This window comes from Micropterus dolomieu, linkage group LG02 (genome assembly GCF_021292245.1).
Source record: "Micropterus dolomieu isolate WLL.071019.BEF.003 ecotype Adirondacks linkage group LG02, ASM2129224v1, whole genome shotgun sequence".
NCBI classification, from domain to species: Eukaryota; Metazoa; Chordata; class Actinopteri; order Centrarchiformes; family Centrarchidae; genus Micropterus; species Micropterus dolomieu.
The window spans coordinates 18,089,399-18,100,056 of NC_060151.1; the positions used below are offsets into that span (position 1 = coordinate 18,089,399).

General features: G+C 40.9%; 1 protein-coding gene across 1 annotated transcript; it reads right to left on the reverse strand.

Moving 5' to 3' along the window:
* Positions 1-5: 5 nt before the first annotated feature.
* LOC123967175 (potassium voltage-gated channel subfamily H member 4-like) lies at positions 6-10,658 on the reverse strand (the record flags this gene model as incomplete). The annotated part of the gene is made up of 11 exons (XM_046043214.1): positions 10,351-10,658; positions 8,155-8,389; positions 7,656-7,813; positions 7,137-7,338; positions 5,912-6,118; positions 4,328-4,527; positions 3,818-4,067; positions 3,504-3,718; positions 2,220-2,335; positions 1,536-1,624; positions 6-13 (listed from the first exon to the last, which is right to left on the reverse strand). Coding segments are annotated over exons 1-11 (1,719 nt in total), but the record flags the coding sequence as incomplete, so codon positions are not given.

Consider the following 10,658-nt stretch of genomic DNA (forward strand, 5'->3'; position numbering starts at 1 on the left):
TGAGTCTCGATTTCTGTTGAGACATTCAGATGGTAGAGTCAGAATTTGGCGTAAACAGAATGAGAACATGGATCCATCATGCCTTGTTACTACTGTGCGGGCTGGTGGTGGTGGTGTAATGGTGTGGGGAATGTTTTCTTGGCACACTTTAGGCCCCTTAGTGCCAATTGGGCATCGTTTAAATGCCACGGCCTACCTGAGCATTGTTTCTGACCATGTCCATCCCTTTATGGCCACCATGTACCCATCCTCTGATGGCTACTTCCAGCAGGATAATGCACCATGTCACAAAGCTCGAATCATTTCAAATTGGTTTCTTGAACATGACAATGAGTTCACTGTACTAAAATGGCTCCCACAGTCACCAGATCTCAACCCAATAGAGCATCTTTGGGATGTGGTGGAACGGGAGCTTCGTGCCCTGGATGTGCATCCCACAAATCTCCATCAACTGCAAGATGCTATCCTATCAATATGGGCCAACATTTCTAAAGAATGCTTTCAGCACCTTGTTGAATCAATGCCGTTCTGAAGGCGAAAGGGGGTCAAACACAGTATTAGTATGGTGTTCCTAATAATCCTTTAGGTGAGTGTACATGCATGCATGTATGTACAGTGTCTATCAGGGGTGGATATTCATGTGATATTTTGCTGACAAGTGCTGTTGGACCGAACCAAAAAAATCATCAGGAGGTCCATCCTACTCCACAGTTTTTAGAAACACTTTGAGCCCTGAGCAAGCTGTACTGTGTGCTGTTGTGCATCTCTATTGCCAGAGCGCTCATTATAGTAAAGTAAACGAGTCAGACTTTAACTGAACTGCATTGCATATTCATCACAGACTGATCACCAGTGAAAGCTCAGGTCAGATCACCTGTACACTGCTTGTCCTTTAAAGGTTCAGTGTGTAATATTGAGGAGGATCTACTGTCAATAAGGCAATATAATATCCATAACTATGTTTTCAGTGGTGTATAAAGACCTTACATAATGAACAGTTATGTTTTTATTACCTTAGAATAAGCCATTTCTATCTACATACTCCGCAGGTCCTCTTACATGGAAGTTGCCATGTTGCGCTACCCAACAGACAAACTGCTTTACAGAGCGCGTTTCATCACTACGTACAAAGAAGAGGGGGAGGAGAAGAAGAAGAAGAAGAAGTAGTAGTAGGAGAGAAGTGAAATTTGGACAAATGGAGGACCACACGTATTATTTAGCACAAGAGCTGACAGAACGTGTCGGCCATCGTAGCTTCTCCTGTGAGCTTGGAAAGGGAGGGGGGAACGGTAACTATGCCACTGGTTGCAATTTGCAAACCTCACCACTAGATGCCACTAAAACTTAACACACTGAACCTTTAACATGTTCTCTGACTCTTTGAACAGCTGGCTGTTATTTCATTCCTCTGCGCTCTTATAATTCCCCAGAAGGAGACAGGGCACCACTGTCGTATCCATCATTTGAGCTACTGAGTTCACCTCAAGCCATCTGGCATTCAGGTGCCCCTCACAGCTGGTGGCAGTTTAGCCTACCTTGGGTGCTGCCCCCTGTACTGGCTCTAGGCCCGGTGTGCTCCGCGTTCAAATGGAACATGTCTCCATGCACTTCGACGTCTACAACCCTGGTGGGAGGTGTGAAGAGGAATGAAGCTGTGGTTAATATAAAACCAAATAAGATGTTTATCAGGTTGAAACTGGGTATCTACAAAGAAAGATATGAAGTAGAGGAGGGTTGTTTGAGGGGGGGGACCACAGTGTTTAAGAGGAAGGAAAGACACTACCATGCTACTCATAACACTTAGAATGTTGCATATTATGTGATGATAATTACTAATAAAATAAAAAAAAATATTTATGACATGCACAGAGTATTAATCTAAAAAACTTTACACTGTAATGCAATCCAACACAACCGTTTAAAAAAAGTCTGCTTGTGGGAAATGTATTTCTTCTGTTTGCTGTTGAGACTGAGCCAATGTACTGTATCATAAACTATAGAGGGTGTAACTGAGGGGGGAGAATTATTAGAAACACTGTTTAATATAATGAAATGTAATATAGCACCACCACAAAGTCCAGACTCACACTGAACCATCAAACTGAATCAAACAGTGCTGTCAACACCAAATAGATGTTCTATTTAAGGTACATTGTTGTCATATTGCATTGCTTTACTTGTGTTTTATGAACTGAATTTGATGACAGCTTTCACAATACCTGAGACCTGAAGGCTTTTGCTGAGCCCCTGACTCTCCCTCAGCTAAGGTTGAGGCTTGGGTGGCTGTAGGGGATAAGCTCTGCCCACGAAGGCCACGGCGACCCAGGAGGTCCCCCTGGGAGATACGGCGAAGCATTAGGGCCTTTTCACACAGGAATTCATGCTCGGACATGCTCGTCTCACACACACGCCCGCACGTGTGCGTGAGACGAGCATGTCCGCCTTTCATGTCTTGCACTTGTCTTGAACTTTTATGTACATGACACGCAGCACAAATTAATGAAGGAGAGACTGACCCTCGGCATTTGTGAGTTTCCAGAAATCATCACTGTTTACTATAGTAATAGTCAGGACATCAACAGGAGGGCAATTGCTTGGCAGAGCATCCCCGCAAAACTGGATGTATCAGGTATAATTTTAACTTAAGTTAAATAGGCTGCCTGTCTGTTCACATGAAAAGCGCCAAGCGACTACGCAGGCAGAGTGTCGCTTCCTGTGTGAGAAGACCTTTAAGATCTGCACACAATGTGTCTGATTTGTGTTTGTCAAACCCTGAGGATATGGAAACACATTAAAGCAGGAATGCAATTTGGAAATACTGGAATAACAATTACTTGAATAGTGAAATATTTTGAAAGATTGGAATCTTGTTAACTTTGTGTTGAAAACACATTTAGATGCTACTTGTAACAATACCTTTCCATTGTAAAACGCTTGATGAGCAATGTAGAATATTACCCTTTTTTTTTTTAAAGGCACTGATGATTACTGTGTCTTTTAGATCTTAATAAGTTTCTGCTAATGATGTCTGGCTGACACGGCTTTGAAAATCGGACACTGCACTTATCAGACATGAAGTGTGGAAAAGATCTGACAATGGGTGGCCGAGGTGATACAGTTACTTATTTGAATCTATAAATACGCTTTATATTTATATATATATATTTAATTTTGGAACATCGAAAATCGGCACATGGCCATGGCAACGGCGTTTGACAAAACCTCAAAAGCTTTGCAAATTACCACAGCAGGGGGCTTTAAATAAATGGTGAAGGATTTCATATTCAATTCAAAATGGCTTCCTGTTGGGTTTGGGTGTGACACACCCAAACACTGGATGAAGGTTTGTGGGTTGGTCGGCTCAGGTTGAAGCATACTGAATGAAAGTGTTGCGAGTTAGGAATCAGGGGAAAGAGTTTCCTGTCACAGGTTTACCGTTGTGAGAAATGGAACCCTACATTAAGTCAACACCAGTTTTCTGTGTGTGAGAGTATATTTAGTACCTGGTCCTGGCTGCCCTCACGCAGGTTGTAGGTGAGGTGGTTGCCTATGCCTGAGACGAAAATACTGGCATACTCAGGGTAGAGACCCAGCACCTCTTTCAGGTGACGCAGACTGATATACTGAAGGTGAGTGTGTGTCAGCACTTTCACATCAGCATTGGTCTTAATCACCTGGTCTAGTCCAGGCAGGTCAGCCCCAAACAGGTTCCCTTCTTCTAAAATCAAAACAATAACAAAAGTTCTTTCTCCATGGTGTACCACATAAACACCTTAAACATGAGGTTAAAAAAAAGTCACTTGACCACAAGACAAACCTAATGTTGCCAGCACCGTGGTGTCGTTCAGCACCTCCAGAGACCCGGAGCAGACATAGTAGTTGGCATGCAGCACGTCGCCCTGACGAATGAGGTACTCCCCGGGGATGCAGAAGGAGGATTTTATATGGAGGGAGAGTGAGCGCTGGCAGCCACGACTGGCCCCCGCAAAGACCGGCAGCTGGAGGATGTCCCTATTCTGATGCATGGCAATGTCGGCCTGCAGCTCATCAGGGAAGTCGTGCAGGAGCTGGGGATGTGTGACAGATGTAATGAGCTGTGACATTGATTGATAATTAAGGAATGGACTCCAGTTACCCTTTTTAAATTTCAATAGGATGTCAACTGGCCATGTGCTGTGAAAGATCATTGACAGTTACAGCAGCATATATTGATCATGGACTGTACAATGGCTGTCAGTGCTCAAATGCCATCTAAACATTGCCCTGAAGTTTCTTTAGGGCAGACAGCACAATGTGACATGTCAACAACAATGAAAGGGATTCCTACCTCGTTGACATCTATGCCACTGTTGACAGACCATGTGGTCCGGAAGTACTCCAGCATGCGATTTTTGAGCTGCTCAGGCAGATGGTGGAGACGGATGAAATCCTTCAGGTCCTTCATGCTTGTGTCGTAGAGAGAACGGCGTGAGTACATACGCTGGATGATGATGTTCACGTTACCGAACACCAGGGTGTACATCAGCGCTGTGTGAGAGAAGGAAACAAACAGCATAAAAGACAATAAAAGTTGCTATAAAGGCTGAATATTTATATTTCTAGATATAGTTTTATTCTGAATGCTGTTTATTTTAGGCCACTGGTTCCCAAACGTTTTCAGCTCAAGACCCAAAAGAGAAATCTAGTATCTCCCTGGGACCCAAATTTACAAAAATACTGCTGTATGAATTGCTGTAACATCTACGTTTATAAACAATGGATAAAGGACAAACCATGAATTAAAAATGCATATAAAATGTTTTTATTTTTTCATAAAAGTAAAGAAAAACAATAATTTTCCTTTCTGTGTCTCACCCCTTTCTTAACTCCCATCATCCCTCAGCACCAACATGTCTTTTTAAATGATGCCAACCTGAAAATGGTTAAAGTTTTCAGCCAGCTGGGTATACTCTGGGCTCGGTTTTTCAAAGTGTTGTTCTGAGGTCATACCGAGCATTTAGTTTGTTCCTGTATTTGTTTGTCAAGGGATGCTAAAGTCAAAATGCCAGATTCACATAAGTATGTGGTGCCTAATTGAACCAACACATCATCAAGGGCAGTGAAAAATGTCTGAACGTTCCCCAATACTGCAAATGTTTCATTTGGAACATTTGCCTGTGCAATTTATTCGTTTTAAAACTTTCATTACTGAGCACTTCCCCACATTTTACACACTGAGGCATCTCTCTCTTCTGAATGGCTATAATAAAGCCAACTTTAATAAACTTGTCCTTGTACTTTTGTTTGGACATCATAGGATCGACAGTGACAGATTACAGACTACGCACATAGAAATTCTGTATGAATGTCAGCAGATCAGGTTAGGGAGAGGTGAGAGAGAAAACCTCACTCAGCATCTGAGCTGAACAGACCAGAGCAGCAAAGAAGAATGCTTATTCACATACCTGTATTTACATGTTGCAACATTGTTATGCATTTTACTCATTTTGGGTCCTAACCCTAAGTTTGGGAAACATGTTTTTAGGTTATTACAGTTTGAACTGGCAACGAGAGAAAAATGACTTCTCTTTACTTTCAAACTCTTTCTGCTTAAAAATTAAATATAGTTTTATATTGATCACTACCCAATTAACTAGACTTGTTACTGTTTATTTACTTAATGATCCACACAGGGGCCACAGTAATTTACAGCTTTGTTCTGACATGAATAAAAATGAACACAGTAATTATCCTCTGGGTTGTTGCACTAATAATTGCCTAGCTAAAACACTTTAGTTTACTGGTATGTAAAGCCGGCATCAAACTGAATCTTAAAGGCCATCCAACCCACTTCCTGCTGAATTGTGCACTGGTGTGCTGAACAGAGGCCCTGTTGCGCCAGAGGGACAGTGTACCCTGGTGTCAGACATACCGCCAACAAACATGGTGCAGATGCAGAAGATCTTCTCAGCAGGGGTGTTGGCACTGATATTGCCAAAGCCCACACTGGTCAGGCTGCTGAGGGAAAAATAAAGGGCAGCGATGTAGGAGCTGTACATCGATGGGCCCCCCGATAGGCCCCCCGTCGTGCTGTTGAAGAAGGGCATTTCCCGCTGTTTGCTCAGTTTAAAGAGCCACCCTTGAAGGAGGAGGTAAAAGATGAGACAATAATGGTTCATGTTACTTATGTGTCTGTGTGGTAGATACCTGACCTAAAGGCAACAGTCTATGTTTGGGTCTGTTTGTTTGTGTGTGTCAGAAAGAGATTTTCAGCTGTGTCAGGAGTATTAATTATTATTAAGTTATGATCTAACCTCCCTATAGACACATATAATATACTGACACAAAAGTATACAATCACACACACACAAACACATTGCATAGGCGACTGGACCAGCACTGGGTTGCACCAGCTGTGTGTAAGTTCTCTCCTAAGTTAGGGCATGAAGTTGACACTAGATATTTAGTAACTGCTAATTAGTTTGTAACTTGTAGCAGAAAAATGGCTGTTTACCATTAGTGAGTTTAATTCTGTGACATTTTATGATTTACTCCTACGTTGGGGCCTGTGTAACTATTTAGTTGTTACATAGAATTATGTTGTAACTTATCTCTGTGGTGCAACCACTTTTATTCTAGTAATGCATAAATCACAACTTCATATTAATTTATGTTCTAACTAGGTTAAGTTTGAACTTACATACAGCTGCTGCGACAGGCTTCAGATGTTTCATTTTGGGTTTTTATTGTACTCCATGTTTTAACACACAAACAAGACATTTTGTGTTGTTTTCTTGCAGCCATTATATATATATATATATATTTAAGACACTCCTCATTCAAGTGCCAGAGTATGGTGTTTGCCACCATCTCATGAGGGGGGACACAATAAATGTCTCCTCGCTGTATTGGTTGAATCTAGTCTGTGGTGTTATTTGTTAGATTTTTCACGTATGGTAACTGAATCAAGTCTGGATAGTCAGCACTGTGCATTTATTTCCTGTCAGAAGGCACAGTGAAGACAATGTACACATGATGGCACATGGTTCTGGTAGTTCTGCTTGAACTGTTACTTCATTTATCCTTTACAGAGAAATCCTTGCAGCATGAAACACCAAACCTGACATTCATACTTCAACAGCTTCAATCAGACTTACCGTTGTGCCAAGTCTTTTCGTTTGCCATCTCCATACGTCCAATCACGTACCAGATACAGGCCATCCAGTGTGCCAGCAGAGTAAAGACTGACATTAGTAAGATCAGCACCAAGGCGCTGTACTGAGAGTAGCGTTCCAATTTCTGAAACAGGCGTAGGAAATGTAGCAGGCGTATAGTCTTGAGCAGGTGGACGAAGGAGCTCTGAAGAGGAGAGGCAAGTATGGGGGGCATAGTGAGAAAAGGAGAAAGAAAGCAAATCCCTCTGCCCTGTTTTGAAACACACTTTGACTGTATATACTTCACAGCAGCCACTTGTTTTGTTCAAACAAATCACAATTTTGGGAGTACTTGTCACACAGACAGGCAGCAGCAGCTTTGTGTAATACAAGGTACGTACTCTCTCTCACCCGCTATACATATCTGGAGTCTGGAAGTTGCTATGTTTTATAAGTCATCAGCTGTTGCAGAGGGCAGTGAAAAAAAGACGGGTGAACATATTATCATCTAGTTGTACTCACCACTGGGATGTGCACAGCATACAGCAGGTCAATGGGCAGGGCTGCAACCAGGTCCACAAAGAACCAGGTGGTGACGTAGTGAATGCAAATGGAGCGCGGGTCATACACAACCTTCCCTGACTTGTCCACATAGGTGGTGCAGAAGTTCAGCACAATGTCTGGAAATACAGAGGTTAAAGGTAAGTTTTCCCCCCCGTGATTAAAAGACAAATACAATGAAACAGATCGGAGAACAGTGAGGAGAAATGACAAATGTCTCAAGCTCAGATTCAATCCTACTGGGTCACTTGTATGTGTTGATGTTTGTCATTCACACTGAAAATATAAAAGAATAACATGGAATAGCAACAGGGTAGTGTACCAGCTTTAGTCATGTTAATGACTTTTTGAAAGCACCACAATATTATTATAATTCAGATCAGTAATTAGTTGTGCTACAGCACAAGAACTTAAAAATCAGGAGGCCATGTCTTTCACAGTAACACCTTTCAACACTCACCTGCAATAAAGAGCAATTCCACTACAATGTCTGTGATGACAGTCAAGGGTGCATCTATAGCGGTGTGATCAGTGGTCGTGAAGCTGACGTTGTAGGGCACGGTGACAGCCAGGTAGAAAGTGCTAAAAAGAATTAGCCAGTCCCACAGAGTTTTCGGCACACTGTAGTGGAGCAGAATAAAGCGCGACTTCGGCGCTGCTGCCACCTCCTGTCTCAGAGGCTTTTCAATAAAGCTCTGTAAGTGAACAGGTAGAGTAAGTGTAAGTGCAACAATATCTTGGAAAAAAACACAAACACATATCTTTTTTTATACACACAAACACACACACACACACACAAACATTCTCTTTCATATCAAGCTTACACTAATGAATCTACATAAACACACAAAGCACATTAGAGAAGCTGCATGAATGAATAACCTGATAGGATAGGGTACTGTGAAAATATATCATGGCAGTGCCAAGATTTTGCAGAGAGACAAAATAAATCTCTTGTGTTCTGACTGCAGATGATTCAGTAGAGTGGGCAACTCAAGTAAAACAGATGCTACTGGTTATCTATTCCTGACAGCTTCCTATAAAGAGAGGCAGATATTTTAAATGCCCATGGATTAACAATGCAAAATGACAGAGATAGGACTGTTGCCACATCACAAACAACGCAGAGATCAGGACTCATCCAAGTGATTAGAAAACACAGCTACAACTGCTCTTCACAATTCATTCACTTACTGCTTCCAACCACATCTCCCAGCATGCTTTAGGCTTTAGCAATGATAAAAGCTTCTTTGAATGTGAGTTTAACTTAGCGTTGTTGAGCTAGGTTCATGTTTACAACCCAGAGAGAAATGGCCTGAAGTGCAGGTGCTGTTGCCATGGTTACCTACAGTTTAATCAAAAACAATCAAACAGTTTCTGAATTATATAATTCTGATTTTCTGAACATGTAAAACATAATCTGCTGTTCTGAATCTGACTCACTATGTGCATCACAAGTTAAAAGTGTCTCCAGACAGCACCATGTTTTCTTTCTCAGCCCTTTTACCTTATTAAAGGTTCAGTGTGTAATATTTCAGAGGATCTAGTAACACAAATGCAATAAGATACATTGCTACAGAGAATTAACATGTTTCCATTGTCAGTGTTTGTATAAACTTCATTCAATATGTGGTTTAGAATGGACTGTGGTGCAGAAACAGTGACGGTGTTTCTGTCAGTGGCCAAGTCGCAATAACATATGGTTTTACTGAATACTTAAGTAATTTCTTAATAAATCAAGGTACAAGGTACAGGGTTGTTTATTTTTCATTATAAAGCACAAGGCTGCTCATCGAAACAAAATCTGTAGTTCCTTCATGCTACACTCACAACATATAATTAAGTGTATATTAAAATATTTTTATATAGAGTCTATGATTAAAATGGGGTAACATATAAAATAAAATAATATATACAGTTATTTATATAGCCTAAAATTATACATACAGGTATACACCAAGAACATTCCGCAGGGCATTTTTTAAATTTTCATCTGGGGTGAATGTAAACAACCAGATGATAGCATGGTTTTATCTTCTAATCTACCTAAAGAAACCACATATCTTGACTGATTACTCTCTTTTGTCTCAGAAGACGACAACTTTTGTCCTGTGTCAGCCACTGTAGCTATCCTAAGCTCCTTGAAAGGGGAGGAGGGGGAGCAGTAGACAAGACAGTTAGGTGCAATTCACAACCTCACCGCTAGATGTCACTAAATCTTACACACTGAACCTTTAAAGTGAAATGCTATGTCAGTGTGCCTTAGTAGCAGCAGCTGATACAGAATCAAAACTGCATCAACAGACAAAAGAGCTACACAGTAAGAGGATTTGTTTTTTGGTAAGCAGCCCTCAGACGAAGATAAATTCAGGCTCAATATGTTTTTTGTGTGTGGCAGAGCATTTCAAAAGTATGCAACCTCAGCAGTCTGAAAATAATAAACACAAAGTGCTGTGGAAATGTGCAAATTCTGAAATTATTAACAAATTTCCATTTGTAGTAACAACTTTATGAATGCTAATGACATGGCAGGTTTCCCAGTTTGCTCAGCTCTGAGTTAATTAGGCTAACTAACTTAGCTGACGCTAACTTAATTAGCTAACTTATTTCATGTCAGGATAACTCTGAAAGTGCAGTATTATATAGTTTTACTTACTCGAAACCAAACTGTCCATCGGTCAGCCACTTGTTCCATTTTTCTTTTCTTGAGAGTGAGTTGAGTTTAGCGTTAATGTTGAGCTATATTCAGTTTTACAACCAGAGAGAAATTGCCTGAAGTGCAGGTGCAGCTGCTGTTGCTATGGTTACCTACAGTTAAATCTAAATGTTGTCAAACAAACGGATTTTAGTGATTTTATAAAAATATAAAAATGATATATCATATTATTAGTTTTAGGAAAACTATGAAATTACCCAAATTGCTGGATCTCTTTAACCGAAGCACACACATTTAGACTATTCTAT